The 25010-nt window shown below is 50.2% G+C and overlaps 1 protein-coding gene across 4 annotated transcripts; it reads right to left on the bottom strand.

Annotated features, from left to right (window-relative positions):
• Window positions 1-50: 50 nt before the first annotated feature.
• On the bottom strand, window positions 51-16409 carry CCDC167 (coiled-coil domain containing 167). Of its 4 annotated transcripts, none has more exons than XM_054024117.1 (5): window positions 16333-16409; window positions 15897-16066; window positions 9277-9371; window positions 6420-6472; window positions 51-1598 (listed from the first exon to the last, which is right to left on the bottom strand). In XM_054024117.1, the coding sequence occupies exons 2-5, from the start codon at window positions 15936-15938 to the stop codon at window positions 1495-1497; spliced, it is 294 nt and encodes a 97-aa protein (XP_053880092.1). In that variant the 5' UTR covers window positions 15939-16066; window positions 16333-16409; the 3' UTR covers window positions 51-1494. The 4 variants fall into 4 exon arrangements, with proteins under 4 accessions (XP_053880092.1, XP_053880090.1, XP_053880091.1 ...); XM_054024115.1 differs by lacking the exon at window positions 15897-16066 and adding an exon at window positions 4404-4434 and having other exon boundaries at window positions 16333-16396; XM_054024116.1 differs by lacking the exons at window positions 15897-16066; window positions 16333-16409 and adding exons at window positions 4404-4434; window positions 15717-15879.
• Window positions 16410-25010: the final 8601 nt, after the last annotated feature.

Here is a 25010-nt window from a genome sequence, read left to right as displayed (position 1 = left end):
GGAAACAACCACTTTCAGTGCAAAACTGTGGGGGGTGGGACTGTGCATGGCCCAGGGACTCCTTGTGCCCCATCCAGTCTACCCCACAAGTCATCTGTGTGCCACCCTCCCATACCCCTCCATTTCAGGGACTTGCTGTAACCCACCCCTTATTATCCCCATGCCAGGCGCTCTGTGTGCCCCCTCCCCCTCTTTCAGGGTGGTGGTGTATTTAAATGGTAGTGGGGGGGGGGGCTGCGCAGAGCTAAAATAAGGGATGTTGTTGTACTGGGGTGTGTTAACAGCTGCCATCAACCAGGTCTTTGATCTATAGATGGTTGCAGGTGATTGAAGCTGGTAGTTCTGCTAACCAGATGCCCGGGGCTCCATGTAGCCCCATTTGTTTTTTCTGATTTTTCAGCAAAATCAGTAAGATTCTGCCCACTGATGCCTAGACTGTTCCCTGCAGTGTTGGAACGGATGGGATGGTGCATTCTGAAGTCATGGTGTTACAGCCTGGCTGACACTGCCTTGAGTGAAGAGCCTCATACTAGCTATCTGGTTGCTGATTAGTTGGATTTCCAGCTGCAGGAAGTGCACAGGCAGGGGGAGGCTATAGAATGATGCATTTGCTCTTTCATATGTTCAAATGACTTTATTTAAAAAACAATACAGCTTCAGCCCTGAGTTCAGAGCGCCCTGCCATTAAGCCAGTGAGTTTTAATCCTTGGTGTCGCAGAACTATCCCTCTCAGACTGCAGTTCTCTTTGCTGGGCCCTGCCTCGGGGGGGGGGGGGGGGGGGCTGTACATAGACACACACCAACACCCAGGGTTTAGGAACTGCTATTGTCTTCCTGCCCTCTGAGTTCATTTGGCTGAGTGGCAGGAAAACACCACCCCGAAGACCCCATTTTCAGGTTGTGACTCCTCTAGCCCCCTTCAGGTTACCGGGAAGATATTTTGAAGTGTGTCCCTATAACTGGTACTACTACACATGGGGATTTTTGGCAATCACAGGAGAGGGGCACAATGACTGAACTCCCCCTTTGAGCTCTAGAGATTGGTCCCTTCAGCTCAGGGTTGAGGCACAGCAAGAGGGAAGCTTTCCCAGGTTCTGCCTGGGCTGAGCAGAGAGGATTTCAGGCTCCAAAGCCTTGTAGTGAACAGCAAGGAACAGAGAAGGCCCACTAGGAAAAGGGGAACTTGGGTCATTCATCCCCCTGAAATTAATTTGCAGTCTCTGTTCCACGGGCCCCTCAGGACAGTATGTGGAGCAGGTGGCTCCAGCTGAACTTCAGTCTGCTCTCCAACCCCATTTGTGCTGTGTCTTTAGCTTCCCGTTGCCTTCAAGATCCTCAGCTGCCAGAGATAAGGCTGTCCAGGCCATGAAGACTGCAGGTGCCTAATGGTCTGAAAAGCTGACCAGCCCCATGGGTGGGAGACACATCAGCTGGAGAAGGAAGAGGTCTTTGCGGTGGAGCCCTGTGGTCAGTAGTGAGAGTTCTGAACCATGATTACATTGTCCAGCAGGTGTAAACAACAATAATCAACAGTACTATGGCCATTGCAATGGCTGCGTTCTTGCGATTTTCCTGACGGAGCACTTTTAGTTCTTTCTCTAGAAAACAAAACCAAACCAGCATATAAGATGCAGCCTCCCCTCCTGCATCACAGCTGCCACCCACTGCTCCAAGGAACAGTAATCCCCCTTTCCCTCAAGCATGGAGGGAAACTCCTTGTAGGGATCAGCGTCATCCAACTGCTGCGACCTGCCAGCTGCTTTGCTCTAGTCTAGTTCCTTGTAAACATGCAGAGCTGCTACTCTTCAAACTGCCCCTTGTTGTGAGGGACTGGACAGGCCCAAGAACAGAGAGAGGCCTCCTGCCTGGTTCAGTAGTGTCTGAAAGGTATCAACTAATAGCTGTTTGACCTCAGTCCACTTCCTACAGGTGTATAGGTAGCCTCATTATACAAATCACCCCTTGTTGAAGGCCAAGGCCTGAATGGGCTATGGAGATGGAAAGCCTCCCTCATTTTCTGGAGAATGGTGTGGGAGGGTGGTTATAAAGATAGCTGGTACTGCCAGTGCTGTATCTGTTCTATACATGGCAGTGTGCAGGACTCTGTCTAGCACTAGCCACTAACTTCATATGGGAAATACAGAGGTGGTGTTGGTTTTAAGTGTCACTTCCCCAGCTGGGCTCCCACCTCTTCCCTGTGGCCATCTGAATCAGGATCTTGGACAGAACTCTCTACACAGCTCAAGCTTTGGCAGCCATCCTGCAGCCACACATACAGTCAGCTGCTTTAATAGGTGTATTTTGCTGTCTCCTACATAATACATCATTGCCTGTGCAGAAGCAGTTAATGATCTTTACGCTGTATCACCTTTGAACAGTTCCTTGGCACTTCACTAGTACAGATCCCTCCCTCCCCAATCAATACTGCTAATTCCAGGCAGATAACCCCTGGGGGCTGGGAAGGGAGTTTTGCACTCTCACCTGCCAGCTGCCAGATAGGCAGCACACAGGGTAGTTCAGAGCCTAGTGCACGTGTTTGAAGGAGCATGTGAATTCTGATTAATGCTAATTTTGTGCCACTCAGTCTGAGATCTCAACATGCTTTGTGAAGATAGGTGGGGATCACTGCCCCTGTTTGACAAAGGGGAACTGGGGGGCAGGGACAGTAGGTGGCTGCTAAGAGCACACAGCACAGAACCCAGGAGTCCTGAATACTGATTCTCTGCTTTACTAGATCCAAGTCCAATCCTCTCCCCTGCAGTATTTTTCTGAAGCAGCTGTAAGCTATTAGCATTTGACATGCAAGCCTCTACCTTATGATGGGTTCCTAGAGCAGGATTTCAGCTTTTTGCAGGGGTTTTTAAGTGGCACTGGGTCTGTTGCATGCACCCTGCTGAACAGCCACTGCACTGCTGCCACTTGAGAATCCAGTCTATTAAGGGACCATTGTGTTGCTAGCTGACTTTACAAGGGGAGGTTAAACTACTAGAAGTGCTTACTTGATAAGCAGCTCAGTGGTGACCCTCTTTGTTCTGAGTGCAACACCAGAATGCTCCAGGTCTGACCCCTTTTCTGGTGCTGCTAGAGGAGTCTGGATGGGGTAATTTAATCCACTGTCCTGCATTTGTTAGTTCCCTAAGGCCAGCTCTGTATGAATCTGCTTTACCCAGATGAGCCCCTGCAATCTTACTTTAACAATGAAGTTATGAGCTCTAGCCCCTGGCTGAGTCCTAATTCTCAACTCCCACAAGCCTCGGTTGCTCAGCGCTCTATGTCCCCTCCAATTGCACTCTGCTTGGTGATAATTTGTGGATCCGGAGCTCTCACAGAGATATGTCCTGGAGAAAGGGTAAGTGCTAACCCAGAAAAGGCGTTTGCCTATTAGTTCCACACTATCCCAGCTGCTGCCAGCATCCCCCACCCTGCCCAAAGCGGGTGATAAGCCAGGGGCAGGCAAACTTTTTGGCCTGAGGGCCGCATCGGGTTTCGGAAATTGTATGGAGGCTGGTTAGGGGAGGGGGTTGTACCCCCCCCCATCCCCTGAACCCCTGCTCCCTGTCCCCTGACTGGCCCCCCTACCCCCACTCAACCCCTTATTTCCCACCCTGACCCCGGTGGCTGGCGGTGCTACAGCTGCGCTGCCCAATTGGAGCCGGGCCTCACTGGCCACTGCCCCTACCACACAGCACAGCACACTGGGTCAGGCCGGGCTCTGCAGCTGCGCTGCCCCAGGAGCTCACAGCCCCGCTTCCCAGAGCATTGCACTGGCGGCAGAGTGAGGAAGCTGAGGCTGTGGGGGAGGGGGAGACAGCAGGGCCGGGCCAGGAGTTTGGGGGCTGGGCAGGATGGTCCTGTGGGCTGTAGTTTGCCCACCCCTGTGATAGGCCAATCCTTGCTGCTGCCTTGGACGAAGTCAGGAAGGAAGAGAACAAGCTCTTCAACAGGTTGTAAACCTTACGCCGGGCTTTGCTGAGCCCAGCCTGGCCTGTGCTAGTTATTCAGACTGAGGTTGCACAGTGGGGAGAGGAGGGGGCATCAAAACTCTAGGCCCCCTTGTGCTGGGTACAGTACTCGGCCCAAGACACATGACAGCTTTCTAGGCAGCTTCCCTGCCTGCACAGCAGACACCCACCTGTGCGTTGGGGACTCTGCACAGATAAGCTGCTGTGTCAATGAGGGAACCCAGCCAGGAGCTCCCTCACTCTGGGAAAGCCCCACACGTTCATGTAGATCCAGACTCCTTGAAGTGAGTGAAGGACAAGCCTGTTGAGGATCAATCTCAGAGATGCAGCACTGGTATCTCAGGAATCAGCTACTGATGCCTATGCCCAGGGAGGAACTGGGAATGGTGTGTGCTAACAACCACAGCAACTGTGCTCAGCATGCAGCAAGCTACAGCATACCTGCACAGGATGCTACAGGCAGATCCTGACGCTGCAAGGGAATAAGTGTCTCTATTTACCATTGATGTCAAGGAGCAGGGAGGGCACGCAGCCCCCTTTCAGGATCAGGCATCAGACCACAGGTAAGACTCAGATGAATCTAACTAAGCCTTGTGTCAGAACCTCATGAGGCGACAAGTTTAAGAGTTGAATGTGGCTACAAAAAACTCAATTCTGCCAGCAGGGGGCAGCCTAATGCCACAGTACACCCAGAAAAAAGAGAGGAGAAAACACTTCCTGGCTGGAGATTGGACTAGAACGTGCAGGGGACTGCACCACATACAAAGCAGAGGAGGGTGGGGGGTGTCCAGCAGCTGACCCAGAATTAGGGTTACCATTCGTCCGGATTCCCCCGGACATGTCCGGCTTTTTCGGGTTAAAAATAGCGTCCGGGGGGAATTTGTCAATGTCCGGACTTCCCCTCCTCCCCCCTCCCATGCAGAGCGTGCGTGCGGCTTACAGACCAGCCGGGGCTCCCACAGCCAGAGCCAGAGCCCTTCCTGCACTCTCTCCTGAAACTTGACACCACACCCCTCCTCTCTCTCCCTCCCCCTCCCTGCACTCACAGATCGCCGGGCTGTTCGTCTGGAGCTCCGACCCTGCTGCCCTCCCCCGCTGTACTCTGCAGCACAGTAAGGGGGCCGGGGGTCAGAGAAGCGGCAGGGAGGTTCGGGGGGTGGGGGGGGGTAGTCAAGAGACAGGGAGCAGGGGGGAGGGTTGAATGGGTCAGGGAGTTCTGGGGGGGGCTGTCTGGGGGTTGGGTGTGTAAGGTTTTGGGCAGTCAGGGTACAGGTGGGGGGGGGTCTCAGGAGGGGGCAGTTAGGGGACAAGAAACAGGGAGGCTTAGGTAGGGGGTGGGGTTCTGGAGGGCAGTTAGGAGCAGGGGTCCCAGGAGGGGGCAGTCAGGGGACAAGGAGCGGGGGGGGGGGAAATCGGGAGTTCGGGGCGGGCTTTCTGGGGGAGGGTGGATAAGGTTTTGGGCAGTCAGGGTACAGGTAGGGTCCTGGGGGACAGTTGGGGGGGGGGTCTTAGGAAGGGGCAGTTAGGGGACAAGAAACAGGGAGGCTTAGGTAGGGTGTGGGGTTCTGGGGGGCAGTTAGGAGCAGGGGTCCCAGCAGGGGGCAATCAGGGGACAAGGAGTGGGGGGGGAGGGTTGGGGGTTCTGAGGGGGCAGGAAGTGGGAGGGAGTGGAAGGGGCAGGGGCGGGGCTAGGACGGGGGCGGGGCTGGGGCAGGGGCGGGGCTCGGACGGGGGCGGGGCTCCTCCCGTCCTCTTTTTTGATTGTTGAAATATGGTAACCCTACCCATACTGAATGCCTAGAGTACTTGAGAGGGACTCCAGCTCCACCACATTCACATTAGTCCACAGGGGGGATGGGTAGGGCAGGATGCTCAGCCTTCCCCTACCTGGCTCTGGCCTTGAGGTACTCCACCTGTGTCAGTGCAGACTGATGTGCTCTCCAGGGACAGCCTGGGGCCTGAGCCACTAGAGATGGGGCAGACACTCATATGAGTAGAAGCCTCCCGGATGTTTTCTACTGTGCATTTGGAAGAGGTTTCAGTTGCACTGAATTTTATTTTTTGAACCTCTGTGGTAACTCTTGGGCTGAGAGGCGGGGAGGCCATTTTGCTGGCCAAGTCTTTCAAGAGAGACTAATGATTTTACGTCCCCAACTTGAGATGGCCTTAAAGGGGCCTGGTTTCCAGAGGGGAGGTGCGCAGCACTTCCTGCGGAGCCAGACCCCTTTAATGGGCCTCAGGCTGGTCCCAGCTGTGTGATACCTGAGGCAGGAGCCTGCTCTCAGATTAAAAGTGGCTGAATAGATCTGCCTCAACTTCTCCCTCAGTCATTTTTTGGCTGAGCAAAATCAGAGAGTGGGGCAGGAGTTTAAAGGGGAAGCTAAGTGCAGTGCAGACTGTGGCCATCCTCCCCAGCCGCTGCTCGCTCCGAGTGGCTTTATTTAAAGACGGCCTTACCATAGGTTTCAGCTTTGGTCACAAGCAGGCTTCTCTCTCTCTCCAGTGACTTTCTGTAATGAGAAGAGGCGGCCTTGTTACACACCGGCAAATGCTATTGCTCTGCACAAGCTCATATGCTGTATGGTGGTGGAAAGCCTCTGCCCCAAAAGAGGAGTTCTGGGCTTAGGGGAAGTGCCTTTCCAATTAGCTGGGATAGCTGCTCCCTCTGGAGCAAGAGGCTCTGATGTCTGCCCCAGGAACAGGCAGGGCCTCGTACACTGAGTGATCACATTCCAGGGAAGACATGAGCTCTTCTGATCCAGTGAGGAAAATGCCCACAGGCTGGGCTATTCAGAATGCTCAGGGGAAGCAAGAAAAAGCAGCCCCTGGCCCTGGGTATGGGGCATGGGCGTGTGGAGGCTCAGGCCTGTCAAAACACCATTGGACAAAAAGAAGCTTCTGCGCTGTCACAACTGGTCTCACTCACAAATGGAGCTTCGCTGTGCCCGGCCCCCTCCCCCCGAAAAGAGGCAATGGCCTTGGTGCAGAGTCTGGAAGAGAACCCCCCGCTCCCTAACACTGCCCATCAGATCACAGGCCCCATGTTGTTCCCACATTTCAGAGCCAAAGACTGAAGAAAAATTCTTCCCTCCTGTTTCCAAGGCCCCCATTTTGCACAAACTCCCCAATGGCTCAGGCAAAGGAGCTGTGTCTGATTGCAGTAAGAACCAGCTGTATCACACAGAATTCAGGGTGATTGAAAACCCTGTATTTTCAGCTGCACAATGATTGATTAATCCACAATTTAAAGGCCTGAAAACTGCTGCAGCTCTGGCGAGTGCGGTGTAAACAAACACACACCAACAAATTATCTATCTCCCTGCTCCAAGCAGGCTCTGTGGCATTGTGTCATAGGGCTGTTTGTTCCCCTTTAGGGAAAGCAGGCACTTTAAAGCTGGATACAAGCCTTACTGTACAGTTAGTTAAGGGAAGAGAGAAGGGCTGTAATAAGGCAGGGTGCATTAATAATAGCAGGAGAGGAACTGAAGGACTCTGAAATACATCCAGGGAAAAGGAAATGCGGAGTGCAGCCCATGAGGAAATGAGAAGAGACGCTTAAGCTGCCCGATTCTGAAGTAGCTGAGCTGCTGTATCACTGTTTACAAACCTGCGAGCTAGAGAAATCAAGGGAAAAGGCTCTCAGGCTTAGGAAGGAAATAAGACTGTTTAAAAAGCATGGCCAAGCTGAACACATGCATCTCCGCAGGACTGAATGACACGGATCCCCAGGCAATGAAAACACCAAACTTACTATGAATCCAGTCAGGCTTTAGTGGGAGGGTGGAGACAGCAAAATTGGAAAGCAGACCTATCCCAGTGACTTAGGCTCACCAGGTCAATAGCTTCCCTCATGGGACAAACAGAAAAATCTGGAGATAGCTAGACGTTAGCAAAAGCATGAGCGGTCAAGCTTGGTCACTTCCTTGGCAGAAGACTGAATGGATGTCGCAGACCCGGGCACTTCTTCTGACACATTTGTTCTAAGGACAGGAGCCTTATCACACGGATTGGGAACTGGCTGAAGGGCCGAACTCAGGGTAACGATAATTGAATTTGAGGGCCGGGGAGACAGTCAGTGGATCACTGTAAGGCTGGGGCTTCTGGTCACATCATTAGCAGAAAGAGATGGACTAATTTGAGGGAGGGTAGAGAAGGTGCTGGGTGATGTGACATACAAGGAAGAGTTTAACCTAGGACAAAAAGAGTTTTGTGAGATAAGGACTGAAAAAGTGGGGAGAGAGGAGACAGAACTCTCTGAGAAAGGAGAGAAATTGAGCCTGGTAACCCTGGGAGAAAACTAGGAGTTATGCGGAGAAACCAAGCCCAGGAACATTTAGGCTGAATAGAAGAACTTAATGGTAAGTCTGAGAGACTGGAAGAGTTTCTCAAGGGAAGAGGTAAAAGCACATTGCTTGGGACACCTAGAACTGGACCGAGCGCTGGAGAATAGATTAGATGGAACAATGGGCTGATAGGATCTAGTTGGCGGGCTGCTCTCTTCCTGTGCCTACATTTTGATGGCTCAGTTTCCCTGTTAGGAGGAGAGCAATAGGCTGCTAACAAATGGAAGAAATGGGTCTCAGCAGGGACATGGCTGAGGCTGGGTGATCACATTCAGGGAAAGGCTCTGTCTATAGCACTACTAGGGTTAAGGGACCAAGTTACAGCAAGGTTCCATTCGAGAGTGGAAATGGAAACTAACCATCTCACTGCACTGTTGAGAGACATAGCCTAGAGTGGACCTAACTATCACCAGGATCCCTGTTGCAACCAGGTCCCCATGCAAACATGCATGGTGGATAGAGTCAAAATTCAGTCCCCTTGGGATTATTCTGACTGGATTCCACCTAGCATTTGGCTTAGGGCGTCTTGAATATTCAGTACACACTAGTTACTGCACCTCTGAACTCAGGTGGTCTAAGCAAGATCAGTTGCATGCTGCTACCCAGAACATCTGTCCAGCTCACACAGCTGTTTCCTATTAGTGCTGGGGTCCAAACTCTGGAAGCAAATAGGACTGGGTACTGCTTGGGCTACATGCACAGACAGTTTGCAAACAGGGAAGCGGAAGCCAAGTTCAGCACTCTGACCACGTCACCCCCTGCCTCCCTGGAAGAGAAAGAAAACCAGTTCTCTCCATCCCTAAACAAGCTCCAAATCAGGGGCCCAGCCTGGCAAACTCAGCAAATTCTTGTTCTGGCAACAGAGGTTTTACTGAGTACTACCAACAAAGCTAACTGTCAGTGGTTTGCATGAGCACACAGCAGCCTGCAGCATCACTATCCACGTTTGAATAGAGGGGAATCACCAGTACCTTCCTTCAGGACTGAGCTCCTCTCTGCGCAGCTTAAGGTCCACCTCCTCCATGCTTTGTCTGCAGAGGGACAGCTTCTCCTCCAGGCCATCAATCTGAAACACACAGCAGCAGCCGCAATAATCACTGGCATCCGCCTTCCCTCCGCAACCCAGCAGCTCCGGCCTTCCCAGCTCAAGAGAAGGGGTGGCAGCCCCACTGCGGTGTCTTGCCACCTCACACCTAAAAAAATCAGCTGAGCTATGGGTTTTATGAGGCTCTTCGATCCCCTGGCCTGAGCAGAGTGCATGGGTAAGTTGCTTGGAACACAGCGATCACAGCAAATGGATATTTATCACTATAAGAATTCAGTACAGCTCCATCCCACGCAGCTGGGGTGCTAAGTCCTTGGGCTATCAACTCCAGTTGTGGCTGGAGTAGTCCTGAAGACCCCTGTAGAGGCCAGTGCCTCTTGTTAAGATCTGATCGTCCTTCATTCTATCCCTTGCCTCGGCTTTTCCCCTTTACTCACTGGCAGAGAAGTGACCTAATGGATGTTTACACAGTGAGGAAGGGGATCAAGTGGGAGAGACGGTTCACCCTGGCAAGAACCTCAGGGACTAGGCCCTGAATTAATGCTGCAAAGGGGAACAAGCAGTCAGGAAAGCAAAGGTGAAACAAGAGAGCATGAGGCACTTCAGCCTGGCTGTGTGATGTGGGGGTGGGAGGGAGCAGTGGATGTCACATTCTCCTCACTAAAATATGTTAGCGCCACAGCCTCCAGCACAGACTAGTTGTAGAGCTCCTGAACCACAGATGAACAAACAGGCTCAGCACAGAGGTCTCCAATATTTGGTAGAGTAGAGCAAGGACAAAGTGATCCCCATTGCCTCTGCCCTGCTGAGAGATTGCCATCCTGCACCAAGTATCTGGGTTCAGTCATGGTGCAGCAAGAAGTTACGGCAGCTACATAAGCTAGTCATCTAATTAGTAGGTTTAATTTATTTTCCAAGAAGCTGCCTTTATTCTGGGGTGAGGAGGAAAGGAAAGGGGGAGAATCAAAGGCCTGAAGCACCAGAGGTGACCAACATGCTTGAGTTTGGGACGGACTCCCCCAGGAATGAATTATACCACAGCTGAACAACTCTGCAGGGAATCCCAGGTATTCCAAGCCCAGCAACCAGGGCTTTAAGCTTTCCAGAGGGAAAGCTCTACTTTACAGGCTTGCAGTCCAGTGGGGGAAAATATCAGGGATAATTAGACAAGGTGACACCCAAATCCCAGCAAGCACATGGCCTTTGACATTAACTAGCTTTGAAATCATTGCTAGCCCCATTGCAATCATCTGCCACCACACCCTGTGCTGTGCATGAGCAGCAGGCTGCTGAGGAGGGACAAGCAGCCAGAAGAATTGGATCTCGCCTGGTGAGATACTTCAAAACCTGGGCACTGGGGAACAGCAGCACTCTGCGTAAATTAACCTGGTGGAATTAAACCCAGCTGCCTTGGTTTTCAAAGACCATGTCGTCCTCCAAGGTAGTGAGAAAAGATGTTACCACCGATCATTACACAGGAAAATCAATGGCACTGATCTCTGATTAACCACTTACAACTCAATCCTGGATTAATTAACAATTCTCTCACACGCTGCTCAGGGCAAGCATACAGGCTATCACCGGGGGGCAGTTGATCAGACTCAGCGTAGGGCAATGAGGGCAGTAACTGAGTGGGTTCATTAGAGAGCAGCAGCAGGGGAGTCTGGTGGAGTCAAGTCAGCACTTGCCCCTTTTACAATGAACCAGCAGTAGAAGTTTTCCATAGCCACAAACTATGATTTGGTGGAGCTGGTGGCCAAAGGTGGCTTCTCTTCTTGCACCGTAGGGTCCGGATGGGGCAGGAGCACAAGGGCTGGTGTGGGATTTTGTAACCACTGTTCCCACCCCCAACAATTCCAGCGGGGTGGTGTCAGGAGACATCCCTTTGGCCCCACACACAATAATTTGGCACCTATAACAGTGAGATTCGAGCCCCCCAGCTTCTTACCAGACTGCAGTTTCCAAGTCAACTGTATGATTATTTGTATTTCCATAGCATTTAGGAGCCACCGCCATGGACCAGGACCCCACTGTACAAACACTGACCCAAAAACGATCCCTGCCCCAAGGGGCTTACAATCTAAGTACCAAACTAGAGACAACAGATTGATACAGAGAGAAGGGGCCTTGCTGTCATTGACGAAACACTGTGTGGATCCTCCTGGCAGCAAGAACAGCTTCCCCTGAGCCAATACAGCCCAGAGCTTGCACTGATCCAGGGAACATGGTCTGGATTTCCTGGGTGGGGGAGGGAAGTGAGTGGTCACATTTAACAAGCAACTACATCATTAGCACTTTGTCAAAGAAACCCCTCCAACAGCTTGTGTCGAGTGGGATGATAAAAGGGGCATTTTTTAATTGTGTTACCTGAAGTGTTTTAACTAACTTGTGTTAATGCCTGGTATAGACAGAACACGTAACACATGCCAGCTAACGCATTCACCTTTTATCTTAGTTTAGTTAGACAAACCCCATGACAGAGCAGTCAACTGCTAGCACCAATGCTTAATCAGTCATGGCCAGCGGTTCCTCCCCAATGTCTCTTTTCCTTCCCCCACCGTTCCCCTCTCAAAGCCACCAACTACCCGCTCTTCCTTAAGGGTGCCTCTCATTTTGTTTGCTGTCTCTCAGTGCACGCTTCACTCACCACTTTCATGACTGAATGTGATTTAAGTAGAGTTTATTTTGTGCCACTCCCTCACATTTTGACTTTCTGCCAACTAAAATCCTCCAGACTCCTAATTATGATTAAAAAGTTCCAACTATTTTTATCATTTCATCAAAACCAAAGCTGGGCTCCTGCAGAAGCAGTTCACAACAAATGTTCCCCAGAGCTGTGCTGACACCTTTGTTGAGGCTGGGGCACAAACAGGTGAAAATAATCTCCACTAGGAACACAGAGAATGGGGAATATTAGTGATGGAACAAAATCCCTTCCTCTGGAAATTTTGTTTCTTTTCCCTGGTTTTTCTGCCTTGTTAATGGGGATAAGAAGATTCCTAGGTTCTATTCCTGTCCCTAACATTGATTCACTGTGTTACCTTGGAGGCAGGTGACAACACCTGTAAATTGGGGGACTACTACCTACCTCGCTGAGGGTGGGGGGATTGGAAGGTTTAATTGTTTGTGAAGTGCTTAGAGCTCCTCAGAGGAACGGCACTAGAAATGGGCAGAAGGCTCTCTGTATGTGCTATCCTGGTATGGCTGCTTCATTACCTCACTTGGGATTTTTGACTCAGGAGCCGGCATTGCGTGTGGCTGCATAGTCCACGCAGTCTTTTGTTGCCAGCAAAAGAAAAGAAAAAATATAATAAGTGCTGGGGAAGAAATCAGAGCAACCCCATTGAGAATTACCCCTTATTCTGAGGGCTGCCAGAGCCTCTCCCCAGGGCGCCATAGACTGTAAAACTTTAGAACTTGAGAAACTGTAAAGCTTCCCCAAAATCCCCAGGGGCAGCTCTCCACAGAGCTTCCCTAGAAAGAAGCTGTGTGTTTGAACCGGCTGTGGATGGAAAGCATTTGCTCCTAACAACGAATGCATGGAGAGGTTAGCTACGGTACAAACGTAGACTTATCAGAGGCCCGTATGAAATGAAGCTGCATGGGAGCTGCTTTTGGTCCAGGTTCCTAGTGGGACACAATATCATCAGTATAATTCACGCCAATTGGTCTCCTTATTGATAGCCTCCGTCAAGAAGTGAATGGGTCACAGTGACCAAACTCCTTCTTCTGCTCCCCATGGCCTTTAGAGGTGGTCCCCTCCAGCACTGGGCTGATAAGCTTCCCACATGTTGTGTACATTACAGCTGTCTGAGCTCTATTTGTTCCATAGCCAGACAAAGGACTTCATTTAAGTCAACATCCTCTTCAACTAGGAGCAGTCTCACTTTAAAGTAATAACTGAAGCAGGTGTTAAATATCCAGCAAGGAGAGAGCAATCAGAGCGCACACAGCTGCCCTTCACCCGCACAGCCACTGCCCTCCTGCTACCTGATCAACTGCTATGAAAGGAGCTCTGGGGTGAGGGACCAGCAGTTTTGCACACAACAAGTAAGCTGAAGAACATTCTGAAGCCAGCTGAATCCCTTGCCATGGTACCACCAGGCACAGTAATTTGCACTGAATTCTGGCTTCATACATGTGCCATCTGGAGACCTCTGAAAATACAGAGCTTTGGGGCAGATTCAATCCAAATTGGCTTTATGTTTGTTACAAATCTCATTTGCCCAGGCAGTCTTGGGAAGGGAGTCCAAAACCACTCGCACATGGCAGGAAAGGAAAGAGGCGGCCCTGCTTACGGAGTTGGGTTGGATCCTTTTTTAATACATTTTGTACTGAATTAATAAAAGCATTCTTCCTAGCAGAAAGGCTAAAAGCACTTTTCAAGAACTGACATCTGCCCTCCGCCTTTATGAATCCCCTAATTAAGATGCTGGCAAACAGCCATATCACACATACGCCAACATCCAACAGCGTTAGGTAATGAGGTTTGTGTCTCATGACCCTCATAAAACAGATCAAAGCCAAACAAAAGCACTGGGGGGAAAATCACCTCCCAGAAGCAGCCTCGTCCCTTGTCATCTACTAGCAGGTTCAAGGTATTTCTCTCCATTTGTTAGTCAGTGGTTCCTGAATCCAGTGTTGTAGGCTCAATTATTAATATCAGCCCAGCAAAGATTGAATTTGTTTAGGTTCACATGCTAACCTCTTGGTTAATGGACCTATTTCAATTTTCACTGTGGTCTTACAATAATTTTACATTTCAACAAATCATTTCACTGACAATAGAGAGTAAATCCAGCAGGGCTGAAAACATTTACCAGACATCTACTAGCCAGAGGCCAATACAACAGAATGAAGGACGAGGATTCACCAGCTCAGTCTCTCACTATCAACTCCAAACATTGGGAAGGGGGAGTGCTAGGATTCCTACCAAGGTGCTTTCTCCAGACCCCTCCTAGGGACTTATCTTTCAGATCACTTTTGGCTAGTAGCTACCTCTCTTGGACCGCCACTTTACAGGCTCCTACTCTATTTCTCCCAGCTCCATGGCTACGGAGATGGGAGTGAGGGCATCAACCACCCACCTATTCACCATGATTGGGGGGTCCTTCCTTCCCTATGTAATTAGCTCCTGTATCTACCACAGCCATTCATAACTTTCTGAAGCAGCAGCAGAGTTAAACCATCACCTACCAGACTCTGAACAGTGCCCATGAAACCAACCAGAGTCCTGCTCATTTCTCCTGCTGTTGAGGCTCAGAGAAGTTCTGAGTAGCAGCATTGTCACTGGGGGGCTGCCTGTGGGAAGATCCTGAGCTTGTCTAAGTACAAAAAGTTGCAACAGTTTAACTAAAGGCATAATGTCAAATGGATTCAACTTTGTGTGAGGACCTGATTACATCCGTTTGAACCAGGCTTATATTGATGTGGTTTGCATCTGTAATTTATAGATGCAAGCTCAACCATGTGCCAGGTTTAAGCCGATGCAAGAGCATCCACACACAAAGTTGCATCTGTTTGAATTACACTTTTAGTTGAAGCAGTGTGCCTTTGAGTTTAGAGCAGGGCTCAGGAAAAGAGCCTTGCATCAGCTCACATCCATTCCTATCTGGAAGGTTTTCTTCACAAGCATAAAGGCTTAGAAAATAGTGATGTTAAATGAAAGTTTAAATGCTGAAGATGGAGGTGCAGCTGAAAGGTGTCCACATATTTCAAACCTAAGACTCAGATCCATCTACTTTAAAGAGACCAAATTCATCCCTTTTTTAAATTGCCTTTCACAGAATCATTTGTAGTTAGAAGGGACACTCACTTAGTTCCTTCCCCATCATTGTGGCAGGATTGAGTCGATATCCTTAAACCACCCTCTGGTATATAGGTTTCAGGTCTCAGCCTCTGACAGCCCCAGCAAAGGTGGTTCTACACCATCCCAAAGCAGCTTGTTTCATCACCCAAACTCTTTGGAGTTAAAAGATTCCCAATACCCTCCAACATTTAACCAGAATTCCCTGCTGCAACTAGCCCCATCACTTCTCAATCTGTGATCAGACTGTATAATCAGGCCATGTCCTCTTTATAACGTGCCTTCATGGAGGTGGAAACAACTACCATGTCTATTCTTGGCTGTCATATCTCCAAATCAAACATCCTCAGTTCTCTGAACTCTTAATCAGTTAAACATGGTGCCCAGAAATAACTGTTGTCTCAAATAAAGGCCTAAATAGGGCTAAGCAGAGCAGAAAACTACCACACGCAACACTCGTATAAAAAAAAAAATAGAGCTTAATAAGACATTTGCTTTTCTGGTCACAGGGGCACACAAAACATGCAATACAAGGCTTTTCAGTGATGTTTTTGCCCTACCTGTATTTCTCGGTTTTGCATGTATTCACTGGACTATGTCTCCCCTTCCCATTTCTCTCTACTGAATCTCATTTGATTGGTTCAGGCTTATTTCTTTCATTCATTAGGAAGGGACTGATTTTTAATCTCATTCCCCAAAAGCATTTGCAAACCACTGTCTCCTCCAAGGGAGACCCCTACCCAAGTGAGAAGGGAGTAAGTTGGAGAGCAGGAACACGACATCAGCAGGACAGAAAAACTCCAAACGGCAGCACCAGCCAGGCCCCCCAGTTTGCAGGGGAAGAGCAGAAATGGCCCCAGAGGCACGGGATACTCTTGTAGCTGCAATCCTCAGGAGAAACCCCACGGATCTGGGGGGCAGGATAGCCCGTCAATGAAGATCTTTCCCTTACACATAACAATCCACTCCCCGCATCCCCCACCTCGCCTCGTCCCCCATTCACCCGCTTCCCACTCCCTTGCCCTCAGCGCCCTATATGCCTCTCCTGCCCCCCACCTCGCCTCTGCCCCCCTCCCTTCGCCCCGCCCCCACGTTCCCTTCTCGCCCCCACCGCACACCTCCTGGCCTATCCCCCAGTGACCCCGCTCCCAGCTATCGGGGGGGAGGGGCTGTCACCTCTTGAGCGACGCTCAGCCCCTCTCGCTTCTTAACCATCTTCCTTCGCTTTGCCTCGAATGCGCATGCGCACGGTCCCTTTCTGTTACGGGACACGTATGTTGGGGAAGAGACCTGAGCTGCCATCTTTGTGAGGGGCATGCCTTAACGCAGATGCCATCGTTGTGAGGGGGCAGCCGCCGCCATCTTTGTGAGGGGCACTCCTGAATACAGCCGCCATCTTTATGAGGGCTACCCGCCGCCATCTTTGTGAGGGGTTCCTATCTAAGCCAGCCACCATCGGAAAAGAAGGTCAGCCTTTCAGACGCCCCTCTGCTTCTGGCATCATGGCAGCAGACTAGACTAGGCAGCAGGCCTCTCTTCTCTCTAGGCCTCCTTGTCTGTGCCGATCACACTGCTCTGCACCGGGGTACAACACTCCCTTTCCCTTGGCTTCCGAGTAGCAATCTCCCTTCTCGCCTGTGTCCTGGGTAACCTGTGTCACTTTCATCCCTCACATTGTGCTGATGGTGTCCAGCTCTCTCTTCATTGTATCACGTCACAGAACCATCATAGTGTAATTCAGAACCATTAGTGTAACACAGATATAGGTATCTTGCACCATACCTTTGCCTGGTGCTTTACAGCAATAGAAAGACAGAACCTTGCCCCAAAGAATCTATAATGTTTGATCGCAATGGGAATAGGAGTGTTTCCTCCATTAGACAACCACAAGAAATAATGACTGGCAAGGAAGGGGGGTAATGACAAACAATGATGGCATGAAACAAATGTGTGAAGCTTGGGGTGGGGGGAGATATAATAGAGATCTATAAAATCATGAATGATGTGGAGAAGGTGAATAAGGAAGTGTTATTTACCCCTTCACATAACACAAGAACTAAGAGTCACCCAATGAAATTAATATAGGGTTACCATATTTAAAAAATAAAAAAAGAGGACACTCCACGGGGCCCTGGCCCTGCCCCTTTCCCACCCCTGGCCCCACCCCAACTCCGCCCCTTCCCCAAAGTCCTTGCCCTAACTCCCCCTCCTCCCTCCCAGCCACGCGAAAAGGGCTGCCCAAGGCTACCGACTTCACGGTTTGCCGGGCAGCTCCCAGACCTCCAGACCCTGCGCCCCTGGCCGGCGCTTCCCCAGCACAGCTGGAGCATAGGAGGGGAAGCGCCCAGCCGGGGGCGCAGGGTCTGGAGGCCGCCCGGCAAACCGTGAAGCCGGTAGCACTAGGGCTTCGGGCAGCCCCCATGCCTCCGGACCCTGCGCCCCCCAGCCAGGCACTTCCCCTCCCAGGCTCCAGCTGCTGTGCTCCTCCCCTGACTCTTCAGCTCTGTTTAAGAGCCGAGCTGCCCGAGCGCTACCGGCTTCGGGCAGCCCCCTTGCCTCCGGACCCCAGCCGCTGGCCGGGCACCCCTCCCGGGCTCCGGCGGCGCAGGGTCTGGAGGCATGGCGGCTGCCTGAAGCTGGAGCGCTCGGGCAGCTCGGCTCTTAAACAGAGCTGAAGAGTCAGGGGAGGAGCAGAGCAGCAGCGGGAGGGGAAGTGCCCGGCCGGTATTTTCCCGGACATGTTCGGCTTTTTGGCCATTCCCCCCGGACGGGGGTTTGATTACCAAAAATCCGGACATGTCCGGGAAAAAACGGACGTATGGTAACCCTAATTAATAGGCAGCAGTTTTAAAACAAACATAAGGAAGTACTTCTTCACACAACACACAGTCAACCTGTGGAACTCATAGCCAGGGGATGTTGTGAAAGCCAAAAGTGTAACTGTGTTAAAAAAAAATTAGATAAGCTCATGGAGGCTAGGTCCATCAATGGCTACTAGCCAAGATGGTCAGGGACATAACCCCATGCTCTGGGTGTCATAGGCGCCGACTCCATGGGTGCTCCGGGGCTGGGAAAATTGGTGGGTGCTCTGTACCCCCCGGCAGCTCCCTGCCCCAAACCCCTGCCCCCATTCCACCTCCTCCCCTGAGCGCGCTGCGTGCTCGCCTTTCCCCCCTAGCTCCCAGCACTTGCGCCGTGAAACAGCTGTTTCACGCAACTGGGAGGGAAGGGGGAGGAATGAGAACGCAGTGTGCTCGGGGAAGAGGCAAGGCCGGGGCAGGGATTTAGAGAAGGGGTCCAATACGGGCAGCGAGGGGGTGGGGACTTTGGGGAAGGGGTTGGAATGGGGGCGGGGAAAGGGTGGAGTTGGGGCAGGGCCGGGGGGGTGCGAACACCCACCGGCGCCGGGGAAAGTTGGATGTCTCTAAACCTCTGACTGCCAGAAGCTGGGACGGGATGACAGGAAATGGATCACTTGATAATTGCCCTGTTCCGCTTGCTCCCTCCGAAGCATCTGGCACCAGCCACTGCCAGAAGACAGGATACTGGGCTAGATGGACCATTGGTCTGACCCAGTGTGACTGTTCTTATGAAAGGCCAGAACTGCAAATGAATAAAGGTTATATGCAGCTTAACAGGAAGTGTCATGGCCATTTCCCTGCCCCCAGGGAACTCAAGAAGATAAAAAGACTGGACAGGAATGACAGGTCTTTTTGCAGGAGGGAACACACACACGCACGCTGCCCGTCAGCCAGCGCCGCACCTGGGCTTCAGTGCTGTTCAGGAACCGCAACCCAATCCTGCTGTGCTGGTAGGTGGTGGCTGGCTGCAATGTGGGATCCAGAGAGTGGGACTGTACAGCAGAAGGACACGCTCAGAGCTCCAGCTAGGAAGAAGATGATCTCTTTGAAAAAGAAAAGAAAAGGCAACAGTAATTGTTGTTCTGCTGCACATTGTGGACACTTGGAACTTTTGGGTGCCAGTGAGGATAGAACTCGGAGCCTCCTACTCCAGAAGCATACGGCTTTACCACTTAAGCTAAAAGAGAATCTCCATAAAGAGTTGGAGGTATAGGGCCTATGCCAAACAGCTGAGCTGTCCTGCTGTGATTTGTAGAGGACCATGCACTAGCCAGTTCATGACAGTATGTTAGTAATGCTGTCATATATCTACGGCACTTTTCATCCTGATGAATCCCAAAAGCCCTTTACTATAAAACACGCAATAGTGCAGGGGTCGGCAACCTACGGTACGCGTGCCAAAGTTGGCACACGAGCCGATTTTTCCTGGCATGCGGCATGGGCTGAGCCACTCAGCCCCGCCGCCACTCTGGAGTTCCCACTGCCAGCTGCCGGCTCCTGCGGGACCCGCGGGTCCAACTCAGCACCTGCTGCTGGCCTGGGGGGAAGGAACCCCAGGCTGGCAGCGGGCTGAGACCCCGGCTGGCAGGAGCTGCTGGTGAAAACCCCAGAGCCGCGGCGGGCTGAGCGAGAGACCTTCTAAAAAGCGTTATAATGTATTACCGGCACGCAAACCCTTAAATTAGAGTGTATAAATGAAGATTGCACTGCAATGTTGCTGGGATGGCAGGGGCTGGCATCGCTGCTCTTAAAAAAAGCGCTGATAACAACACTGAACTCTTACAGGGCACTTTTCATTCATAAATCTAACAGATTTTACAAAGCAAGAAAAGTAGTATTATCCCCCTCTTTGCAGATGGGAAAGCTAAGGCACAGAGTGAAAGTGGCTTACCTAAAGCCACACAGCATTTCAGGCTCCCAGTCCAGTGTACAATCCACTGGGCACTGTGTTATGGGATCTGTAGTGACCATGAATTTAATCTCTCATCGAAAGGAACCTAAACTCCCATTTCCTCTCTGGGGAGCAGCACTATGCCTTCTGAACAGCAAAAAAACTAAGTTAAAAAGAATAAACCCAAAGAATCTGAGCAGGACCCAATTCTAAATTGGGCACAGGTTCCCAGCAGCCTCGTGGCTGCACAGCACCCAAAGGAGGGGAAAATGAAAAGAGAGAGGGAGACAGGTTTGTTCCAGACACAGTTCTTGTTTAGCAAGTGTAAATGCAATTTTAAAATGCATAGAGGTTTGAACAAAACCCATCTGTCATGGTTTTCAGTGGGACGAAATATCCATCAATCCTGCAGAAAGAATTTTCTCTCTTACAAAAGTAAGTATTGATTCAAGGTCATGGTGGGGCTAGAACTCAGCCTCCTCCTCCAAAACGCATAGGGCCTCATAGCTGTCAATTCCCGCACCCTTCCTTTACAGGCAGCCAAGGGGTCGCTTTGCTGCCATATCATTTTGGGGGGAGAGGGTGGTCAATCAGTCCCTCCTCCCCCAGCCTCTGCTACCACCGCAATGCAAGAAGCAGCACCAACAATGATCAATTTTAATGTTTTCATCCCTGTCGGTTTCAGATCTGTCAAGCTGACGACCTCATCATGCCGTTCACATGGCCCTACGCCTCCCGCATCAGCTCTGAGCTGGAATGTCATCCTTGGCTCTTGCAGTGTGTTGATAACATGGCTCCCATGTTACATGTTTATTTCCTTGTTAATGTTGTTCAGGGTTCCATTTAGCCAGTGACGCGGCAGTAAATAAATAAGGAAGTATGCTTCAGGAATAGCTCTGAAGTTTTGTGGCACACAAGGGCCTCAAACTTTGTATTTAAAAATGCATTTATACATGACATGAAAAATGACTCAAAATATTTTGTTGTCAGCAATGGGTTCCCTGTGGCTGGAGCCTTAACTCAGGTAATGCAACCTGTATACACAGAGTTGGGTGGAGGGGGAAGATTTTCTATAGCCCCTGAACTGTTTTAGAAACTAACTGTTCAACCACTGAACTCAGACCCCAAGAATCAGGGGGTTCCTGTGGGAAAATCATTCTGATGATCAAACAGCAGTAAGTGACCGCAAAGGGGACCCACTAATGTATTTCTGTATTAGCAAAAAGGTGCAACACAAACCAAAGGAGGCAATGCTGGGACTAGATAAGGCCCTAGTGAGACCCCACTTGGGATACTGTATGCCAGCCTATGGCCCATCCCACTGCAAGGGGATTATGGCTCTGCCACAAAGGCGAGTGTTGAGGAGGCACCAAGTCCAAAGAATGTAAGTTTTCAGGAAGATCTGGGGAAATTGTGCTGATTTTCACTGGAAAGGAATAGCCTTTGGGGTAATCTGATATAGCAGATACTAATCTCTAACCCTCACCCCATGTACTGTAACTCCAGGGATGAATTTGGCCTGTGATGATTATGGCCCAGAGGACACTAATTCTGATGCAGTCACGTCCACCCCTTTCTTGAGCTGGACCACTGGAAAGTGTGGGCATGACAGAAATTGGTATCAGGACCCTGCAGGCTGGAAGATGCTGCTGTTGGGTGTTTTTTCTTGGTAAGCTAAATATAGAGAAGCCAGTGGACTGAATCTTTAGTTTGCCTGTGTCGCCTTCTGTGCTTCTACCTTGACGGGCTCTGCACAGGTTTCAGGAACAGTTTGAGATTACAGAATTAATTAGAATTAAATTAATCAAATTATCCACCACAAAACTACCTGGGTCTGTGAAGTAAGCAACTCAGCCGAGAAGGGATTCCACAGCCAGGGCTGATCCCTGTCTTCATTGCCATGCATGGCTCCCATTTGACTTGCAAGCCTAGGACATGTGCTGAGACGTGACTCTCAAAGGTGTGGAATGCCTCTTGCAAATTGCTGATTGCCCTCAAGCCCCAGGGAACTTCAGAAGGAGCTCATGCTCTGGAACAGCTCATTACTATGATGCTGGTTCTAATCCAACCCAGGTGAGGCAGACACTGGATAGCTTTGAGCATCGGGGAGTTTTCCCTTACCAAAAGCAATGGTGATCAGTTTAAAATGAGAACAGGAGTACTTGTGGCACCTTAGAGACTAACAAATTTATTAGAGCATAAGCTTTCGTGGACTACAGCCCACTTCTTCGGATGCATATAGAATGGGCTGTAGTCCACGAAAGCTTATGCTCTAATAAATTTGTTAGTCTCTAAGGTGCCACAAGTACTCCTGTTCTTCTTTTTGCGGATACAGACTAACACGGCTGCTACTCTGAAATTTAAAATGAGAAGGTGTGTCTTAATCGAGTTCTCAATAGACATGTGTCCACATCACAAAATAACCCATCCCAGTCGCTAGAGAGTGTTTTAAACATGTGTCCTCCATGTTGTCATGTCCTATGAAATACCTTTTTCAGGTATCTAAAAGGGTGTCATAAGGAGGAGGGAGAAAACTTGTTCACCTTAGCCTCTAAGGATAGAACCAGAAGCAATGGGTTTAAACTGCAGCCAGGGAGGTCTAGGTTGGACATTAGGAAAAAGTTCCTAACTGTCAGGGTGGTTAAACACTGGAACAAATTGCCTAGGGAGGTTGTGGAATCTCCGTCTCTGGAGATATTTAAGAGTAGGTTAGATAAATGTCTATTAGGGATGGTCTAGGCAGTATTTGGTCCTGCCATGCGGGCAGGGGACTGGACTCGATGACCTCTCGAGGTCCCTTCCAGTCCTAGAATCTATGAATCTATGAAATCATGCCGGAGTCTCCCTGACATGCACACTCCATCATTGGCTCATGCGCAGATTAAAACTTTTGGTAGATGACCCTTAAATGTGTCTTGTCCTGAATCAGAGACACTCTGGGAGTAAAGTCCAAGGCAAAACTCCAGGTGACTTGAGCTGGATGATATTTGGGCCTCAGGGGAGGATGGTCTGTACTCGAGTGGTTAGAGTCTTAGCCTGGATTCAGGAGACGTGGCTTCAATTCCCAGCTCTGCCACAGACTTCTCATGTGACCTTGGGCAAGTCTCTTAGTCTTTCTGGGCCTAAGTTCCCCATCAGTAAAAGGATAAAAGGTAAAAACACCTCCCTGGGGTGTTACAAGGATACCTGCATTAAGGATTGTGAAACACTCAGTGCGGGGGGCTGTAGAAATACCTTAGAATAGATAAAGACCTTAACGGCTTTGTCTCATTGGGTCTGCATGCCTGGTGGGGTGTGTTTATTCAGTGGTCTGGTGGAGCTCTGTGAGACACATGCATCACGCAGACTGGTGCTGTTGTACAGAGGCAAAAGGCAGAAATAACCAGGTTATGATCTTAAGGACACTGGTGTGTACCCTGCTCTGAACACTTGGTTTGCATCAGGTAAATATAATACTAATATCTAGCTCTTACCATCCGTAGATCTCAAAGCACTTTACAAAGCAGGTCAGTCTCATTATCCCTGTTTGAGAGATGGAGAAACTGAGGCGCAGGGAGGTGAAGTGACTTACACAGGGTGTCCTAGCAGCCTGGTGGCAGAGCCGGCAATAAAGCATAGGTCTCCTGAGTCCCAGTCCAGTGCCATATCACTAGGCCACGCTGCCTGCCCATGAAGAATGCAACTCTGTGGGAGATTTGTCTGTGGGGGAACTAGAAGCTGCAAAGTGTTGCTAAAGGGTAATGAAAAGCTGTAGTCCTGCACTGTCAGTGGTGCTACACAGTTCCTTAGAAGGCAGGTCGAGCGGTGGATGGGCTGCCGAGTGCACCAGCTGATGCCAACAGCTCTCACTTGTTATGAAAAAAGACAGTTATGTAAATTCACTCCTATGCTCAAATGCCTCTCCGGAAAGTCAGGCCAAGTCTTTCCTCCTCTGTGGGGGCTTGTGATTGGCTCACCCTGTAAAGTGTGTGGTAGTTCTCCGGGACACGGGATGCTATTTAAAAAGAAAGTGCATTATCATTGTGCTAATCACTGTCCTTCCCAAGCACTTCCCGGTTTCAGTCCCTTCTCACTTGGGCCCTTGTGTGCAGGCCCACTGGCCAGGCCCCTTGCGCTACACAAAGCTTTGCTAAAGATGTCTCTGGCTCCCCAGAACCTCCCTGAGCGTGACAGAGGGTTGCAGGGACTGGAGGATGGTGGGGATGCTGAGAGCTCCCTCCATACAGCACAGTGGGAGCCAGCGAGGAGAAAAGTGCTGGCTCCCGCACCGAGGTCTGCAAATGTGAGGTGACAGTCCTCCACATCCCTGCACGGTTTTGTATTCTTGGAGTAACAGGGGAGTGATTATATCCGTCCAGGTCTCTGCTGAGCTCCAAGGGAAAAAGCAGCTCGGCGCTTCCAGCTGCCCTCGGATCCAGGAGCTAGCAGGGAGCCTGAAAATAGCATATTTCTCCTGATATGATTTCTCTAGCCCGGAATGACTTCCAAGATGATCAGCAGAGACAAACACTCCAGAAAGGAATGTTAATGCCCTCAAGGCTGTGGTGGCCAAAGAGGCTGAATCTTCCCCCTCAGTACACGCTGACATATCATTATCTGTGAGCCTGCATGTGAAATGAATTGAGACTCTCCCAGCTAGGATCCTGCTGGAACCCTAATGAAAAGTCCCTTCTCATTCTTGCATGCAGACAATAAGAAATAACCAAAGAAACCTTCAGCCTCCCCAGGCCTATTCATTATATAACTAACCTGATTCATGATCAGTCTTTCTTTCATAATCTGCAGGCACCCCCCGAATATACTCTGTGTGTGTATGCATATATGTATACATATGACACACATCATATACTATGTGTGTATAGATATGCATAGACACACAAAAAATCTATTTATCTACACAGCAACCCATTGTCTGGGAGACAGCCTGGTCTTCTGAATTTTTTATGGCTCCAGTTAGCTTGGAGACAATCCAAAGGTCAAATTCTGTACTGTATCTCCAGTCACCTTGCCAGTCAGCACAGATCATGGGGCTCTGGTACTTTCTGAATCTCTGATCACCTACAGGGCACTAAATTACTGCCATTACACTGCAATTCGCTGTA

This window comes from Malaclemys terrapin, chromosome 3 (assembly GCF_027887155.1).
Source record: "Malaclemys terrapin pileata isolate rMalTer1 chromosome 3, rMalTer1.hap1, whole genome shotgun sequence".
NCBI classification, from domain to species: Eukaryota; Metazoa; Chordata; order Testudines; family Emydidae; genus Malaclemys; species Malaclemys terrapin.
The sequence above is the reverse complement of the archived record's forward strand: the minus strand, read 5'-3'. Positions and strand labels throughout refer to the sequence as shown.